At 39.1% G+C, this 20,180-nt stretch overlaps 1 protein-coding gene across 1 annotated transcript; it reads right to left on the bottom strand.

Moving 5' to 3' along the window:
- Positions 1-7,765: 7,765 nt before the first annotated feature.
- ruvbl2 (RuvB-like AAA ATPase 2) lies at positions 7,766-19,682 on the bottom strand. Its single transcript, XM_038302092.1, has 14 exons — positions 19,595-19,682; positions 18,228-18,316; positions 18,088-18,143; positions 14,297-14,438; positions 14,048-14,177; positions 13,901-13,967; positions 13,694-13,800; positions 13,510-13,603; positions 11,345-11,563; positions 11,151-11,269; positions 10,262-10,381; positions 10,053-10,182; positions 9,688-9,802; positions 7,766-8,110 (listed from the first exon to the last, which is right to left on the bottom strand). Exons 2-14 carry the CDS (start codon positions 18,280-18,282, stop codon positions 8,085-8,087), a joined length of 1,380 nt encoding a protein of 459 aa, XP_038158020.1. The 5' UTR covers positions 18,283-18,316; positions 19,595-19,682; the 3' UTR covers positions 7,766-8,084.
- Positions 19,683-20,180: the final 498 nt, after the last annotated feature.

Here is a 20,180-nt window from a genome sequence, read left to right on the forward strand (position 1 = left end):
AGTGAAAAACATTTGTTTTATTAAACAAACTGCTTGCTTTTTTATCCTCCTAGACGTTAAACTAGACACACACCTGTTTTTTTGCCACTTTATGAACCAAAAAGATCACAAAAAACTTCTCAGTGACGTACATTTTCCTTTTTGTAAGAACAATAAACACCCCCACACAGTCACATACAAACAATCTGATATTCAAAAAAAAAAAAAAACCTACACATCAAACAAATGAAAACAAGACATATTCACTAGCTAATTAACTTAAATAGACACAGACTCAGAGAACAGCAGCATATTATACATGCTCACTATGTCCATTTTAAGCGTTGGTGTCTGGAATAAGTGACATATCAGACGTGTTGACATACTCAAGGAATGGTCCCCATAGATTCAGAAACATTTTACTTCTGCGGGTCATTGACAGTCTGATTTTTGCTAATTTGAGAAAATAGCTGATGTCTTTAATCCAATTGGTTTGTGAAGGTGGTACAGATTATTTCCAGTTCAAAACAATCGTCTCACCCAGAGGGTGGCAAAAGAAAGAAAATCTTCTTTAGATTAGATTAGATTAGATTTTGCAAAAGAAGAATATGTGTAACCAAGAAGAGGGCGGGGTGCCAAATAGTGCAGTGAGTGAATTCGGTTTGACTCTTTCACCTAGTGCTTCTGACAAAGTGGTAAAAATCTCTGTCCAATAAAAAAATGGGCAGTTCCAAAACATATATTTTGGAACACATGTTTTTACAGATTTGTTTATAGATTTTGGAGATCGGCCTGTTTTTCAGTGTAGTCCTGTTTCTCTGACTGTGACTGACTGGATGTGCTCTCTTCATCCTCTGACACGGGAGCTGGCTGGGAATCAATTTGACTGTATGATCTGGCGAACTATAAAGTGCCTTGAGATGTGTTGTGATGTGTTGTGAATTTGTGCTAAATAAATAAATTGAATGGAAGTGGATATGAACAAGGTTTGCAGTAGACTGTTGACATCTATCACGAGTTGCAGTTATTCCATCATACATTTTGGCCAATCTAGCTTTAGTATAATAGACACAGTGCACCACTTGTCATTGAATGAGAGCATTTCTAGCACAGATAGAGGATTTATGTATTTGCTGCAATATCTCTGTCTAAATTTCTTGTGAAAATGCCACCCCAAGTCTTCCTCCCACAACCTTTTATATGGAGTATAAGGGTTCAGAACTAAGAAAAGTGATGTGATCATAAATATAAGATATGAAACCTTTAAGAGGTGATAATGGTCCAAAGAATACATCAAGGGATGTGTTTTCTCTTAGGGTGGGAAACCCAAAAAAATTGAATGAAATGAAAGCTACGGACCAAAAATATCTAATAAAAGTGCTGCTGAGGAGTGAAAAATGTTTCTATAAGTTCCTGAAATTAAGCAAACACATCATCATAAAAATGTTAACACCAAGACTTTCCGAATTGTAAATGCACTGCCCACTAGGGAAGGAGGACACACATCGTTCTCCCTGACATGTCTTTACCCACCTGTAAAAGCCATAACTAGATTCAATTAGATGCTATCACTGTGGAGCACATGCCAGATGGTCTCTCTCTAAATATGACCTGAGCAGTCAAATCATTGAAGCTGGAGCAAATAGAAATTAATTGATTTTTTTTCTTCCACCTGTATTTCCACATGTACACAAATGGTTTAGAAATGACTTAAATGGTAAATTATGCTATAGATATAAGTTCAACCTCCTGCAAGTTTTAATTCAATAAAAGAAAAGCTTATTCTAAAGAGGTATTTATGTCTAGGGGCTTTCTGTGGTTATCTTGGGACAATTGGGTCTGGAGAGACATTAGGTGGAAAGATTTATTAAAACAAGAGTCAGTAAAGAATCTGACAGTCATTCTGGCTCAGCTGTGTAAGAAAGTAATATTTTAATAACTGATTTCAGAAAATAACCTTCTGATGTCAGAATAATGCTCCACACTGAAAAAAAAGTAATGTAATTAAGTAATTTTTCTTGAAATAAGTGTATTTCCCCTTAATTTGAACAGGTAAGACAGCTTACCAATGAATTTAGATTATTAGCTTTTAAAAGAAGAAAATAAAACTCAATTATCATATTTCAAGTGCATAACATCAAACTATTGTATTATAAGAAGAAAAAAAAATTCTCCCATTGACATCATCTTATCTGCCTGCTTAAATTAGGGGAAAAGCTATATTTGTTTTTAGCAAATTTTCACTTATTTGTACATCAGGAAAGTACTGAGATTGTAACATAACAAGGAAAATGGTCTCTTAAATCCATTAAATAGGTCTGAAAACCACTAATCCTACACTACAAAAAATATCTTAATTCAATTCAGTTTATTTTTATTGCACCAATTCACCAAATGTCACCTTAAGACATTTTAAAGAGAGGATTCAATCAAACCGTCGAGTCAGATGTTTGCATCTAGTCCAGAGCAATCCTCACACCAAGCATGAATGCAGTGACAGTGGAGAGGAAAACTCCCTTTAAACAGTGAGAAACCTAAAGCTGATCTTTCATAGGTGTCAGACGTGTCGCCTTCATGACTTGTTACAAACTGCTAACCGGATATCCTCAGAGTTTCCATCGGCTTTAATGCATCTCAGGGTTTGTTTTTAGTTATAAACATTGATCCCATGAAGAAAACTATAAATTTGTAGATTCATATTTTTTTCCAGTCACCACTTTTCCCACCTGAACTCAGGATCTGCAGTTCCTCCAGAGTAACCAGATTCTCTGTTCCCTTTGACCAACTTGAAGCTGCTCAGCTGTGCCACGTTTAGGGCAGGGCAATAAATCAAAACCAAATATATCTCAGTGGACACCATCATCAATATCAACATAAAATAAATCTCCTGAACTCTGATCCGGAACCACATGTTATGCTGGGAGATGTAGGCAGAGGAAAGATTTAAGCTTCTCATCTTTTCACAGCCAAACTAAACAAAAAGCTGGCAGGAGGGCTGGCCGCTTTTTAAAGGTTAAATTTAAATATGGTTACTATTTAGATTAGGACTCATGTGTGGAACTCGTGTATTAGATATGGTACACTTAGTGTTAAAAGGTTAAATTAGATATGATGGGTCTGTTTGGTAAATAGGTTTATAGTAAAGTGCAGTGTTTTCTTTTTGGAGGGTAAAAGATTAAAAGGAGTTAAGAATTAAAATATAATAATAATGATAATAACAATTTAACTTTATTAATCTCACATTGGAGAAATTTACCTCTGCATTTAACCCATCCCCTTGGGGAGCAGTGGGCTGCCATTGTGTGGCCCCCGGGGAGCAGTGTGGGGTTAAGGGTCTTGCTCAGGGACCCATAGTGGGAGTCTGTGGGAGTGGGGTACACACTCAGAACCTCAGGATTTCAAGCTCTGTGTCCTAACTACTAGGGCGCCACTCACCTAACAGGCTTACAGGTGCTGGTCATAAAATTAGAATATCATGAAAAAGTAGATTGATTTCAGTAATTCCATTTAAAAAGTGAAACTTGTATATTATATTCATACATTACATACAAACTCATATATTTCAGATGTTTATTTTGTTTAATTTTGATGATTACAAATGACAACAAATGAAAATCTCAAATTCATCATATCAGAAAATTAGAATATTACTGAAGACCAATAAAAACAAAGGATTTATAGAAATGTTGGCCAACTGAAAAGTATGAACATGAAAAGTATGAGCATGTACAGCACTCAGTATTTAGTTGGGCCTCCTTTGGCCTGTATTACTGCAGCAATGCGGCGTGGCATGGAGTCGATCAGTCTGTGGCACTGCTCAGGTGTTATGATAGCCCAGGTTGCTCTAATAGTGGCTTTTAGCTCTTCTGAATTGTTGGGTCTGGTGTATTGCATCTTCTTCTTCACAATACCCCATAGATTTTCTATGGGGTTAAGGTCAGGAGAGTTTGCTGGCCAATTAAGAACAGGGATACCATGGTCCTTCAACCAGGTACTGGTAGCTTTGGCACTGTGTGCAGGTGCCAAGTCCTGTTGGAAAATGAAATCTGCATCTCCAAAAAGTTGGTCAGCTGCAGGAAGCATGAAGTGCTCTAAAACTTCCTGGTATGTGGCTGCGTTGACCCTGGACCTCAGAAAACACAATGGACCAACACCAGCAGATGACATGGCACCCCAAACCATCACTGACTGTGGAAACTTTACACTGGACTTCAAGCAACGTGGATGAAGTGCCTCTCTTCTTTTCCTCCAGACTCTGGGACCTTGATTTCCAAAGGAAATGCAAAATTTACTTTCATCAGAGAACATGACTTTGGACCACTCACCAGCAGTCCAGTCCTGTTTCTCTTTAGCCCAGGCAAGACGCTTCTGACGCTGTCTGTGGTTCAAGAGTGGCTTGACACAAGGAATGCGACAGCAGAAACCCATGTCTTTCATACGTCTGTGTGTGGTGGTTCTTGAAGCACTCACTCCAGCTGCAGTCCACTCTTTGTGAATCTCCCCCACATTTTTGAATGGGTTTTGTTTCACAATCCTCTCCAGGGTGCGGTTATCTCTCTTGCTTGTACACTTTTTTCGACCACATCTTTTCCTTCCCTTCGCCTCTCTATTAATGTGCTTGGACACTGAGCTCTGTGAACAGCCAGCCTCTTTAGCGATGACCTTTTGTGTCTTGCCCTCCTTGTGCAAGGTGTCGATGGTCGTCTTTTGGACAACTGTCAAGTCAGCAGTCTTCCCCATGATTGTGTAGCCTATAGAACTAGACTGAAAGACCATTTAAAGGCTTTTGCAGGTGGTTTGAGTTAATTAGCTGATTAGAGTGTGGCACCAGGGGCCATCAATTTTGAACCTTTTCACAATATTCTAATTTTCTGATATGATGAATTTGAGATTTTCATTTGTTGTCATTTTTAATCATCAAAATTAAACAAAATAAACATCTGAAATATATGAGTTTGTATGTAATGTATGAATATAATATACAAGTTTCACTTTTTAAATGGAATTACTGAAATCAATCAACTTTTTCATGATATTCTAATTTTATGACCAGCACCTGTATTTGAGAAAATATGGATTATTTTTCCTTCAGGCTAATTTGTCATAGAATCCACCAAAGCGTGTGGTTGTGATGCACCAAAAAGAGACGCTGTAGGTTAAAATGAAGCTCTCTGTGGTTTAAACCTGAATCAATCTGCTTTGGCAGGTAAAATTTCTAATCAATAACTTTGATCAATCAGTTGATTCACTTCCTAAATGGTGAGACTACTGAATGCGAACAATTAGCTAATGACATTTACATCAAGTGGCTGATGACCTGGACGGTGACTAAGGTTCAAAATGATCACCAGGGCAGTTGTGTCCTCTGCTGATTTATCTTATCTGTAGAACATTTGTTGTGCACAGAGGATGTCAGCAGGTTAAAGCGCTGCAGTGAGGAGGAAGCCTGTGTTTTCAGACAGAGCTGGACAGCAGGCAAAATGGCACAGGATGTTGATATGCTGTGCAGCCCAACAGCCTGAGGACAAAATGTGGGGACATGTCCAAGAAGACCTGAGAGGAAGAACGTTTGGGTTCACACTGAATTCAAAAGGGGGCCATTTTCTTTTAAATCGGCTCATATTCTGATTAACATGTTTGTTTTAACATATTTATGAAATTATAAATGTAACTAGTTAGAGTTAAACTTTGTGTGAAACTAAATGAAAGTCTCTTTCTGGGCAGCAGCAGTGTTGAGTTAAAAGATGGAGGTTTATGCAATGCAGGCAGCAGGATTATCCACCAGATATTAAAAATTCATCATCACGTATGAGATGATCATGATGGCTCCTGCTGTAGTATGTGGCAGAGCAGCTTATGAGGAAACTTGTTCATGGTTTTCCATCTATTTGCTTTTATTTTACAATTTTATGATCCTCATCAGTAGAATTATGCTTCTTTTTCTTGGCTTTCTTCCCATTGGGTCTCTTTAACCCTTTATAGGGCTTTCAGTGAAAATCAGAATTTCAAGCAAATAGTGTTATTGGAATCCAGGACCAGACCTTGTTACTTTTTTAACATTTTTAAAAAATACAGATATTTTGATGGCAACAATTGATGTCAATAAATTAACAAGAAATGCCAACTTGCCCGAATATATTATAAAAAAACAAAACAAAAGTGCTTCTATAAGAAATTCATGAAAAGAAAAAAATATTTGTTTTTGGTACAACACAACCTTAGAGGCATTAATGTTGATACTGGCTCTTACATTTTTTACGGTACAAAAAATGTAGCCTCAGTTTCCTGTTCTTAGCTGAAAGGAGTGGCACCCGGTGTGGTCTTCTGCTGCGGTAGCCCATCTGCCTCAAAGTTCGACGTACTGTGCGTTCAGAGATGCTCTTCTGCCCACCTTGGTTGTAACGGGTGGTTATTTGAGTCACTGTTGCCCTTCTATCAGCTCGAACCAGTCTGGCCATTCTCCTCTGACCTCTGGCATCAACAAGGCATTTCCGCCCACAGAACTGCCGCTCACTGGATGTTTTTTCTTTTTCGGACCATTCTCTGTAAACCCTAGAGATGGTTGTGCGTGAAAATCCCAGTAGATCAGCAGTTTCTGAAATACTCAGACCAGCCCTTCTGGCACCAACAATCATGCCACGTTCAAAGTCACTCAAATCACCTTTCTTCCCCATACTGATGCTCGGTTTGAACTGCAGGAGATTGTCTTGACCATGTCTACATGCCTAAATGCACTGAGTTGCCGCCATGTGATTGGCTGCTTATAAATTAAGTGTTGACGAGCAGTTGGACAGGTGTACCTAATAAAGTGGCTGGTGAGTGTATATATCTTTCAAGGGCTCATCTAATTGGTCAAATGCCAAATAAGATGTACAGCCATGTAGCAGTATCTTTGTTGAATGGCTGGATATAGATCTTGTGCTTCTAGACTTCACTGAGGGATGTGTGGGGGTGGGGGGTCTCCATTTGTAAGGGGTATGCAAGTGAGCAAAAACAGTAACTTGCTCTGTAAAAGCTTAACAGTTCGGACTGGAGGCTTTAACAGAACTCTAATACTTTTAATGAGTGAAACCGTTTAATTTACGCAGCTGTTAGATTATCTGAATTTCTGGCATCTTGTATTTGACTGAGCTCATATACTTTAATAATCCCACAGATCCCAGAAGCACTGCTGCCAAATTCAGAGGACCCTTAATTATCTACATATAAATGGAAAAGTAACTGCGTGTGTTAGAGGAGAGTAAAAGATGAAAATAATTAAATAAGCAGACATTTTAATAATGCATGTAATGTGTTTTAACAGGCTAGTTAAAATGTAATGGTATCAATCAAAATCTGCCTTTTGTAACCTGTTTAAAACAGATCTTAGAGCTCCCTCTTGTGGTGGATTCTTTTTCTGCAGTCAAACAAAGTTCATGATTTCCATGAAAAAAAGTATCATTATATAGACAACAATCACTAATTCTAAATTTATAGTTATTACTTTGATTTATGTTGGATTTACAGCAGCATTGGAGTTTGGAGCAAAGGTGCCTTCATTTCTTTTAGGTACAATAATTTAAAGTAGCGACTTTTATCCTTGACAGTGAAGCCACTGAGCATAGAATGTCAGCGTTGTCAGCAAATAGGCTTTTTTTTTTTGTCCGCCTCAAGGCATCTTTTTCTGAATAAATATACAGGATCAACATCTGCCCGTATTATTTGAAACTCCTGACATATTCTCCAGATCTAATAATTCCATTTAAATTATTATTAAGCTTTAAAGAGAGACAGAAATAAGAAAAACTGATTACAAAACTTGTTTTTATTTTGTTTGTGAAATAAAACAAACATCTAAGGAGAGTCTGGGAAACACAATGAAAGGATGCTTGGGGCAGAAGGCATTAAAGAGACACATTGTGGTATTCAGGTCGTTCAAAATAAGGCCGAATTTCAGCGCTGAATGTTTCCATCAATTCGATTCAAAGCAGCTGGAATATTTCACTGAAGCTCTACAGTAAATTCCAACCGACAAACCGCAGATGAACAGACTTTTTACTCCGAAAGACAAGCTCAGACAAAAAACATAAAAATAAAAAAATCACAGCTGGGCGAGTGGGTCTGCTTTACGATGTGTCCATGGAGGCCGATTCTGAAATGACACAAGAAATGACCACATTTATTTATCTGACTGAGGTTCAGGCTGACAGAACAAGATGCTTTAGAAATTCATATAATTAAATTAAAGCATATTTGATCTTCCTCTCCTGCAAATACACAACCATTTTCTTACATAAGAAAAAGCATTTTATCCTTCTGTTTATATGAAGTTATTAGTTTTTCTGTCCCATATCGGATTGGAACATGCCTAAAAATATCAGTTTTTATCAGCCTCCTGATAAAAACAGTTCTTCTGTCTAAAGTTTATGTAATCTGTTGGTTAACTAGTGTTAATGACACTATATTTACAATTTCTAGTTTTTTGTGTGGATAAAAACGTTAATAACAGTAATAAAATAGTTTTTAACTGAAACTCTCTGCCACATAGAGCAGGGTGTCCATGACCCCTAGGGGGTCCAGTAGGAACTATCGCGAAAGTTTTGGTTGATTAGACTTTTTATTTATATTTCTCCCTGCAATTTTTTCCACTAATTGAAATGTCTTTAAATTCACATTAATATGAATTAAACACACTGTAGTAAACAGATAAATAGAGGCAGAAGATGTCTTTCAGTCATCAATGCACTCAATGCCGTTTCTTTTGACTCTTTTTTTTCTGAGCAATGTCCTCAGCTGACTTTTCATGCTTTCTCACAAGGAATGAAAGATTTTTTCCAATCACTAATCCCATTATAACTTAGCTGATTGCTCCTTCCTGTGTTTCCAAAAAGGCTAAAGCAAAGTAAATAAAGTCCTTCTTTTCAATGTAGACAATCCATGATCTGCTTATCTGTTCTCCTTTTTTCATTTGGATGAAATAACAGCTGCATGAATCATGGAAGCAGACAAGATAGAGGAGAGGGTTATAAATCTACTTGCTCTGGAGAGCAGAGTTCGCTGCTTTTAGAAGTAGTTGCTAAAGTAGCAGAAAAAAGTTGCTAGATTTGGCGCTAGGTTCTTTTTTAAACAAAAGTGCTAGAGGGATCTGAAAAGTCACTTAATATAGCGACAAAAGTGCTAAGTTGGCAACACTACTCTTCACATCGTTTGTTTTCAAAGGGTTTGCTGCCGTTTGTTTGGACCTTTCTGAATATGCACTGCAAATGGACTGATCCAATATGGTGGACACTGAAGGGGGGGCTGAGACATACCTATTATCAGCATTCTGATGGCGGTTTAACTTAAGTATTTTTATCAAAAACATAATTAATATGCACAAATAAGTAATAAAAAAAATGAGATTTATGGGCCCCCAGGGACTTGGGGCTCTAGGCAACTGCCTAGTTTTGCCTGATAGTAAACCAGCCCCAGATTATAAAGCCAATTAAAGCCATGATTATAGATTGATGAAGACCTTTTAAGGATCCGCAGTGACCCTGCCATAATGACATCTTTCATTTCTGCTCTCATCATATTTCAGCCTTTAGACCAATAAACAGGATGTTGCTTCATGGCAGCAGGTTCTCCAAGCTGCTTAGATGAGTAAAAGTCAACTTTACCACTTTGCTTTGAATCCAAGTTGAACATAAAGAAGCAAACTGAGAATCTGCAGTTGAAATGAAAACTCACGTGCTTCGTTGAACAGGAAGGAATCCTGATATTCCTTCATGTACTGGGAGGAGCGGGCCTCATCCAGGAACAGCGAGTAAACCCTTTTAATGTCCTCCACCTGAACCTCCGTCCCCTGAGGAAATAAAACCCAGTCATCACCCAGCAGCTCATGTTTACAAACCTAAACATGAAGCTGCAGCTACACCAGAGCGGGAAAACAACCACGCAGCTGACACTGCTTCTCTACCGCATCTAAAACTAATGAGGCCAATGGAGGCAAACATCAGCGAATTTTTTACTTATCAGATCTGCTTTTCAAACTGACTAACAGGCGGTTCACCAGGCAGACGAGGATGGCTTGCTCTCGTTTCCACACAGCCTACCTTGCGTTTACGACACACCAGCCCCGCCGTGCTGATCAGCTGGATGGCGTAGCGCAGCGACGTCTCCATGCCGATCCGAGTGAGGACCGTGTGCGCCTCCTCGCTCAGCTCCACGTCTTCCTCTTCGCACCTAAAAACCGGAAGAACCAAATTAATACCCTCCATTCTTTTTGCTAAGAGAGGAGATCTCAGCGAATGAGGATCCTCACCGGATCTTTAGGATCTGCCTCGTCTCTTTCTCTGTGTAAGGAGACGTGGCGATGATCAGCAAACGGTCCAGCAGGTCGATGGGGATCCCATGAGGGCTCTGGTAGTTTGTTCCACGGATCCTGCATGGAGGTCAAAGGTCAGTATATGATGAAAACACTGAAACAGCTTACCATGTTATTCATCGACACCAGTCTGGTCCAGTTTAGTTTAAAGCTGAGGCTGATTGCTTTAGCATCAGTCTAACCGATCCTCAATACGCTCTACTGATATTTCTGGACCGATTCTTAAAGACGATATTTCTTTTATTTCTCCATTTAAATGATAAAAATGAAAACGGTATTAACAAATGTTACATTAGGTCTCAATTTCAAAGAAATTTAAATAAACATTAACAGCTTATAGTAAATGGGGACGATTCATTAGCTTCACATGATCTCAGTGTTTTTGTTGGACGCCCACTTTGTTTATAATAAAGTTTTTGCATCCCTTCCATGTCAGTGGGCGGCCATCGTGGGGCACCCGGGGAGCAGTGTGAGGTTAAGGGTCTTGCTCAGGGACCCAGAGTGGCAGTCTGTGGGAGTGGGGCTCGAACTGAAAACCTCTGAATTCCAGGCTCTATGCCCTGACCACTAGTACAGCCCCCCGCCAACTCTACTTCAAATTGGAGATGCACCGTTTGAATATCGACCCTGATACCGACTCGTTATCTGGATCGGATATCGAAGAATTTGAGAGACAACATAGTAATAATCCAAGTTTGTACATTTCCATTGCTGATCTCATTAGTGCGTCTAGTCGTCTGTAGCTACCAATGAATGTGAACCAGATGGATCACAGCATGAAACTTTACAGACTGGAGTTTTCTCCTTGGGTTAGCGTTCACAGTACCGAGTGATGCCTCTGTTGGTCGCCATGATGAGAACAGGGGACAGGTCGCTCTCCAGGGCACGGTTCAGGAAAGAGAAACACTCCATGTCCAGCATGTGGACCTCATCGATAAACAACACCTGGACACACAGACCAAGGCTTTCAGTAACACGTTAGCCGAGAACCAAAAACAAAAGGGACCCGTTTGTACGCACTCCAGGAATAATCTCTGCCTTTCCCTCCTCCCTCCACTCGCACACTTTGGCGTTAATCTGTTCTCGGACTTCAGACTTGATCTCTCCGGTGTCTCCAGAGAAGAGAGCCAGGAAGCCTTGTGTGCGGCTGTTGATGACATCGATCTCGTGGAGCGACACGGTGTGGACCACCTCCTTCCTCTTCTGCAGCTCCCCCTCCGGACACTGGACGAACTTTGTCTGAGGAAAAAAACAGAACTATGAAGCATCGCTCTGGTCTTTGCATCCTGAGCATAGAGCAAAACCCTTTTGCTGCCATTTTTTACCACGAGGTATTTTAGGAACCGTATCCACCAGCTTTATATGCCCAGAGACGCTGACGTTCTCACTCCAGACCTCTAGGTGGCAGTAATACACCTCTAGTTGGTTTGGTGCCACAAAAAGGTAGAGCAGCAACTCGTGTGCAGATTCACACATATTTAAACAGTAAAGTCCTGTGACCAAAAGCTTTCAAGATTCCCATGAAATAAATAAATGTGAAATGAAATAAGTATTAAAATATATTTTTTAATCCAATACATAATTAAAACAATAAATATGCAAATACATTTGGAAAAGGCACTTTTAAACAACTTATTGTACCAATAAATATAAATAAATTTATAATAATCATTTATAAATTTAAATGTACTTTTAAATAAATAAATGTATCTAAATACATATAAATTTCACAATATATTTGCAACTAAATATAGAATTAAGTTTTAACATATATTCTTAGAGAGTCGTCAGTCTGTTGCATTGTTATTTTTCGGGTCAAAGGTTGAAATGTTTAGAAGATTCTCTTCCAGCCTCTGATGGTTGAAGAAAGCCTTACCTCACAGCATGATACAACCACCACCATACTTTATCATGGCAGAAACATTGATCTGATAACTACTCTCAGTGCAGGAACCAACAGCTTCAGTTCACTTCAAATTTTTCAAGGTCTTATTATTTGAATTTCTTATTTTATAAATTTGGTATTTTTAAAATTTCCGATAGAAATGCTTCTTTGCTCCTCACCCCAGAGGAAAACCCACCCCCAGAAGTGAGGAAAATCTAACCTGTATATGAAAAGAATGTAATTTCTTAAATTCAAGTATTTACATTTCAGAAAAAAACTATTTCATTAAAGAAAAGCAGAAGAAATACTATCAAAACATCTTTTTGAGTTTCATTTCTGGATATCGTTTTCTTCTATTTTAATTTCGCCAAAATTTTCTTTGTTTGCAACAATAATGGAACAAAGTTCACTCCATATCCATGAATAGAGCTTCCTGAAACGTCCAGAATCTGGATGCCACTTAGATCCTAAATGATTTAATCTTCCCTGATCTGTATGTGCTGCAGCTTGGTCTTCAAGATGATGCTCATTCATATTTTATTCTTTAACCTCTTAAGGTCCACCGGGTCGCCGGCAACCCAGTGGACCTTAAGTGGGGGTAATAATTCAGAATGCATAAAATTCCACCGGCAAATGTTTACCAGCAGGTGGAGCCATTGCACGCAGCTCCAAGTTGACACCAATAGTTCCAATCCCCACAGCTCTGGAACTGTTATAGCTAGAGGTCTGAAATGTTCTGCATGTGTGGTTGACATGATGTAGAACAAATAATACAATAAAACCTGCCTTTTCTCAAGAATGTCTTTATTACTGCTTTTCAAAAAAGACCTAACATTTCCGAGAATAAAAAAACAACAACTTTGAGTCATGTTTGAACTAATGCAGGTTGGTCTGTGTTCTAGTCACCCAATTTTATATATTAGGGAACTAGAGGGTGTTAGCTTATTGCATTTAACATGCAATTTGGGCTTAAGTTATTTGCTTTTCCATTTGGGCATGCAAAATAGGCGAGGATTACCCAAAATGAGGCAGATGTTAAGAGGTTAAGAAACCCCCAAAGAAATGAGCTGCACTGGTAAAAAAGGGCCCCGAATATAAATGTGTGTCACGCAGGATTAATATGGTGCTACAAACGCTGCTTTGTTTCCCATTTCACGGTGTTAGGTCGACCTTGTGCTGCTTTAGGCATCATCTGTGTATTGTATGTACAGTGGTGCTGCATTATGCCATTTGTAGTGTAACCATTTGGCCATCTATAGCGATTTAGCATAGCTGTACATGTCTCTGCAGTGAGACTTACCTGAGCTCCCATAGCGTCGTAGTCTCTGGCTCTAGTGAAAGAGCGACCCAGCTTGGTGATCTTACCGGTGGCTTTGTCGATAGTGATCACGTCTCTGAGATACCAGGGCAGCACAAACAACATTTGTGAGATTCTGCCGAGTATCTATTATATCAGAAAGAACAAACAAAGCAGAGAAACTCACCCGGCTTGAACCTTCTCTTTGCTCAGACTGTCAATCATCTTGTTGCCCAAATCATATATAGTCTCCATCTCAGTGGTCTTCAGGGTCAGCTTGCCCACCTTTGCACCCTGATTGAAACATGTTCATCATATTAGTGTCCTTAAACATACACTGCATGCCTTCTAGTTTCAGCGACGGGGAGCAGAGACGATAGGTAAAGCAGCTCACCGTTCCAGTGGCAGGTCTATCAATCTGGATCTCCACCACCTCTCCTTCAATGATCTCTGTTTCCTCCCTGCCAATAAACAGTAAATGAGTTTGTTGAGTGTAAAATCAAGACTGTTTACAGACTGGTCACTGCAGCGAGTCCCTCACTTGATTCTCACTCCGATGGCTTTTCTAAAAGCTTGGCTCAGCGCCTCAGTCTTGCTCATTTCCAGAGAGAAGATCTCACTCCCAGCCAGAGCTGTGAAGGGCGTGTCGGGCCCAAGAGACTGAGCTATGCCTGCAGGAGGACAAACCCAGGTAATGTGGAAGAGGGAGAAGAGACCCTGTCTCTGCTTAAATGTAACTGAATCCAATTACATCCTTGCAATAACAAAAAGAGGATACTGTAGCTCTCACCCATAGCAATGGCAGTTTTCCCGGTGCCAGGTTGGCCGGCGATCAGGACGGCCCTGCCAGCGATGTGGCCGTCTTTAATCATCTCCAGGATGACCCCTGCTGCCCGGCGGGAGGCCAGCTGGCCGACCATCCCCTGAGACACCTGCAGGTGAACAGGACAGGTCACCTTCAGCACAACCTCAACACCTTCTGATGCGCACCAGTACAGAAAAGAATAATTAATCATGTCTAGTGCAACGCTGCTTCCCAAAACAAAAACATTTACAGAAAAATAAAAAAATAACAGAAACAAAAGCATTGTCTTTACGGTCTTATTGATCAAAGATTGTGTGGAAACTCCAGAGCCCAAAACGCAAAAATCACATCCAAAATATATTTTTTTAACATATATCACACTGTGTGAATGCAGAAACATTTTTTTTTTAAAAAGACACGTATAAGTTTGCAGACGAGGCTCCGCCTAACATCGGTCCTTCCACGCTCCCACATCCGACCAGAAATAAACCGTTACGCACTGCGGGAATTTTATTGCATAATTAAAGGAGACAGCTGAACCACATTTCTCTATGGTTACCAATGGCAACCAGGGGACATAAACAAGACATGCAAGCAGTGTTATGCTTAGCGGCAGCTGGGATTCTCAGCTTTATGGATAAATTTACAGATTTATTTTGTGTCTAAAATCTTCAGGCAGTGATCATGTTTAGCACATGTTGGGAAATGTAGGCTGTTAATAGAAGACATAGAAGTTGAAACCCTGCATAAGCTACCCACGGGGTCTGTTTCATGAACTTATTATCTTTAGATGTTGATTAATCTCTCTATTAACAGGGAAAGCGAGTTATTTTGGATCTTTGATAAACCTCGGCCCGAAGCCGAGTCCTTTTGTGCCCAAACTAAATAATCTACATACACACATCTATAATTTTTAAATGAGGATGAAATCTTATATAAAGCATGCAGTGCTGGTTTTCCATATTCTTATTCTTTCAGTGCTGTGCACCCAGCTGCCCCTCTGGTATTTCGTATATTGTTGCAGTGCACACCGGCATCCTGATGAACAGGGATGATGTGGGTTCAGCAGGTCGGCCTTTTCAGCACTGATAGATCCAGGAGATGTGCTCTGATCAACCATTAGTCACCATCTGATACCGTTAGTGATCCAAAAAACTTGTTCCCACCTGATTCCCCCATTTTGAGCGTCCTCCAGCACAATAGCTATTACGAGCATCGCAGCAGGAATAAAATCTCTACAGTAATTGATGTGACGCCTTTTGACTAAGGTGTTGATCTGTGTTGAATGTGATGGAGAGAAAAAAGGTAATATTGTGTGCTTTGATTTAAGCTGCTCAGGCCTCTTGTAACGTTACACAAGTCACGGTTTTTCTTCAGTAAAGCAGCTGATGGGAAAATATTAAGCATTTTGTGATTACTAAAAGGTTTGCTAGAATTTAGCTTGTTTTGTTTTATGATAACGAGTCGGGCTGTCGGTTTAAGCATTAATGTTTAAGGGCCCTGTAGTCACACCTTGACAATTTAGCATATGCCTGATGCCCCAGAATGTCTTAAAACGCTGGCATACGCTGAACTTTCAATGTATTTTCAATACATTGAAAGATATAAAATGGGCATTACGCTGTTAAAGCTGCTCCCCACCGCTGATTGGGGTACTAAAGTAGCTGCTGTTTGCCGCCCACCCAGACAAAAAGAAAAATAAATAAAAAGAAAGAAAGAAAGGTTTGCAGCTGGCAGCAGATTCAGCATCATGTCTGCTAGGAAGTTTGTTGGCCGTGGGCGTGAGCGCAGGGAGGATCCATCTTGCTCACTTCTCGCTTTACGCTATGATGGCAAAGAAGTCTGGAGGAGAACTGACGGTTTCCTCCTGTGAACCTCCTTAAACCAAAATGCTGCCACTATGCTATTACACAGTAGCTGGAAGTTAGAAACACGTCAAATATGATGATATGCGATTGAGATAAGTTCTTGATAAGTTAGGCTCACATTACTCATAGGTTTTGGATAAGCTAGACTAGGGCTGGGCGATATAGAAAAAAAGCTTATCGATAAAAAAAAATGCATATTGATCGATATCGATTATTGAAAAGATTTGAAACCATATTTTATGTGCAGCTCTGCCTGGACTTTTTATAATATTGCTAAATGATTTAATTTTAATAAAAAACACAAACACAGACTTCGAATAAAATCTTTATTTAACCAACTTTTTTAACCATAACAGAATTGTTTTAAAGAAAAATAACTTAAGAGACCTGAGTTATGTTATTAAATACTGACAAAGAATAAACTAAAATGACCAAAATAAATATAACAAATAAATAAATGCCCCCCCACCGCCGCCGCCGCCCCCGTTTCCTGCTTTAACCTGAGTTATTACTTTGAAGTTTCTGGCCCCTCAGCATTTTTATCTCACTTGTTAGAACTACGTGGGAAACTGCCCAGAACTGAATATATATTTTCCGAAGATTCCTCGGAGTAGTACACAGCTCATACTCCTGCGGCTGTGAGCGGCTGAGATGATAAAAAAAAGTTGGTTTCGTTATCAGACTGGTTTTCACTGGTTCCCGACACATTTTCCAGATGACTGTGGTTTGTTTTTGGTCCGACTTGCCATGACCGAAATACTGCCAGACTGCCGAACTACAAAAACCTTTCTTTGAAACAATTTCCTCCGTCTCTCCTTGCTGCACAGCTTCATATGCTCTGTGTTGTGGTTTGAGAGGGCGGCGCTTGGTGACGGCGTGCCTGGGTCCGCGATTGTGATTGGTTGGGAGGAAGTAGTGACTAGCATAAACCTACATGATAGGCTACAATGAGAAGGAAGGAAAACTGCGTTTCTTTTTTATCGAACTTTTATCGACCCTCTTTTTTTCTATTTTTCTATCGATCGATATATATCGTTATTGAATTATCGCCCAGCCCTAAGCTAGACGCCACGACTTAAGAGCAACTTACACTTAAGGTATGTCAATGATCAGATAACTTAGCTGTAACTTATAGCCCACATATGAGCATACGCTGGTATACGTCGGGAACGTTTGAGCATGCTCTAAATTTCTCAACGTACTTGGCTTGCGTCGATGTGTGCCAGCATGATTCAGCGCACTTCAGCGTGCTCATAACTTTAAAAAAAAAACGTACCCATAACTTATCCAAGGTATACCAGCGTTTTTGCAAGATTTTCCGTAAGTCAGGCATATACGTTTCCTCCAACATGTGTGTCAATGTTGGCGTTAGAGTCTGCATGTTTCGACGCCAAGTTAGTTTTTCATGAAAACCTTTACATAGAAAGTGACGTACGCCAGTTTCAGGCCTTTCTCCGTTTCTACGCAAACTTGAGAAATCAGACCCCTGGTTCTTAAAGCTGGAGGAAAGAATAATATTTATTTAACCAACAGTTATGAGTTTAGGACCCTGTATTAAGTGCAATAGAAGAACCATAAAAGAACTTATACAACAAAAAATGTAAAAAAAAAAAAATAAATAAAAATCACTGGCTGAAATTTAAATGGAAAACAAAATTTATAATTCAGTAACACATCTAATCCAACTTTACAAAAAGCTCCAACAGTTTTGTTCCTTTGTTTCAGGCAGATTAACAAGACTAAAACAGCTCTAGGTAAAGCGCTCGTTTAGGGACATCTGTGCTGAAGAATAGAATATAATAACTAAATAAATAATCAACTAAATAAAATAGCCTGAAGAAGGACATCTCCTCTGTTCAATTGTTAAAGAGGAAGCCCCACTGATAAAAACTAAAAGCCTTGTCCAACCTGTCTTGGCTCCAAAGCATCATCCAGACCAAGGCCACGGATGTGAGAATGTGCCCCTAAAACAAGAGGTGACAAGAGAGCAGACATCAGCCTCATTGGAAAGATTAGAAGAAGAGGCCAAAACAGATGTGGATTCTTACCAATTCGCTCAATCCGTGTGATGTCACGGACCTCTGGAACTTTTGTAGCCGCCATCTGCGCCAGCGGGACCAGCAGAAAAATCTGAAATCTAGACCACAAGTGGAGACAGTCGCATTTAGACCTTTGGAGTTTGAATGAGCTATAAATCTTATATAAATTCATTAAACTTTCATCAAGCAGACATAGTTTGTAATTTCATAAAAAATATGAGACATAAAAGAATAAATCCATTCATGGGAAGAAGGTTGGATTTAATGTGATAGTTATCTTTGTGGAACTGATTCTTACCTGGATGCTACCATTATAGTTACAATCACAACCATCAGCATGAATTTAAAAAAAGCTTCATACATAAAGGATAATAAATTAATCAGCTAGTTAGGAATGAATAAGAGCGGTCTTTGCCTTAAAGAGGTTGTCACAGTGATGACTGTAACAATGTAGGCAGGAAGCCTCTTTTTGATTTGTCAAAGAACAAAATTAACAGAGACATGGTGTCCCATCTGTTGATACCTGGAAATTACTTAACATTTCATTATAAGCCAATACTGTGATAACAACATAGAATTTTAGCTAAAATTTAGCCAACTGATTAAATAAGATTTTATACAGAATTTAAATCAATTCAAGCTGATTACCTGAGAAGTTCTGAATAGATTATTCTTCACAGCAATTAAAAAAATATGACTACTCTAAGTGGGTTAGTGTATCAGCTAGATACATGGTTAAAGTCTGTGATCTCCAATTAATTAGTGGACAAATATTGCAATAATCGATTAATCACTTATTATCCGATTAGATGTTCCAGCCCTACAGAGGTTCCATTTAATTCCATTAACAGAGAAAATGAAAGAGGGTAAAAAACTGAGAAAGAAAGATTGCTGGGAGCTTTCAGTTTAATATAAAAGTATTGTATCATCATTAAACATAGAATAATCTTGTTGGCTATTTAGGAATCTCTGTGAAAGATCTGTTGGGTTCAATTGGTTGTCATAGTGACAGCTGCGACTCATGCCACAACACAACGATTCAGGCAGGCAGCATGTTAAAAAACAGTTAATGTCGCCAGAAAGTTGTTAAATATTAACAACAAAGCGATGCGTTCATTTCGTTAATGCATATTTACGACAGGAATGATTGCAAATGTTGCTAACGGTAGCTAATGTTGTGCTAGCTTTTAGCTTCCTCCATTCATAGCTTTCCCTTAAATCTGTAGCAACACAGCTTGTTGAATGAGGACCCCACCAAGACCCACGTTAATTAAAAAAAACTTCACTTTAGCAAACACTCAACCACACCCGCGTGTAACACAGTAAAATTATACGAAATACACTTCACATGTTTACAATACAGCGTGTGCGCTTACCTTAACGTGAGAATGCGGCGGCGGCGCTTCTTCAGAAGATGCAACACCCCAATGTGTCCGGAGCGAAACAATTCTCTCTCTTTTTTGTGTTCCTGTGCGCTCTCTGTTCGCCTCTGCAGATGCGGTGAGAAGTATTCGAAGCGAAATTGAGCACAACGCATGTTTTACTTTAAAAATCCCATTAAGATAGGTAAGCAGCTATTTTATATTTATATCTATTATTATAATTAGTATATTCATTCAATCGTGATTTGGAGTCGGACCATTATAACTCCAGTAGAGCTCTGTATATCTGAAATAATTCTATTAAAGTTTATTGTAAATAACGACTACTGTTTCGAACATGAACTTTAAACAGGTTGCGTCAGTTTATTATTTAAGTTTTGTAAAAAATTATTAATTCACATCACAAATTAAAGTTAAAAACCTATTATCAAAACATGTCTTCTTTTAAATCTAATCTGAATTTGATTTATTGGATGGTGTATGACGTAACAGCAATATCATTTATTTCTGTGGTATTATCTGGAGTGCTTAAAGTTATTTGTTTTTAATCTGATTATGTAATGGAGATTACATGTTTTCC

The sequence above is a fragment of the Cyprinodon tularosa genome, unplaced genomic scaffold, assembly GCF_016077235.1.
Source record: "Cyprinodon tularosa strain WSP-4 unplaced genomic scaffold, ASM1607723v1 ctg481, whole genome shotgun sequence".
In the NCBI taxonomy this organism is placed as follows: domain Eukaryota; kingdom Metazoa; phylum Chordata; class Actinopteri; order Cyprinodontiformes; family Cyprinodontidae; genus Cyprinodon; species Cyprinodon tularosa.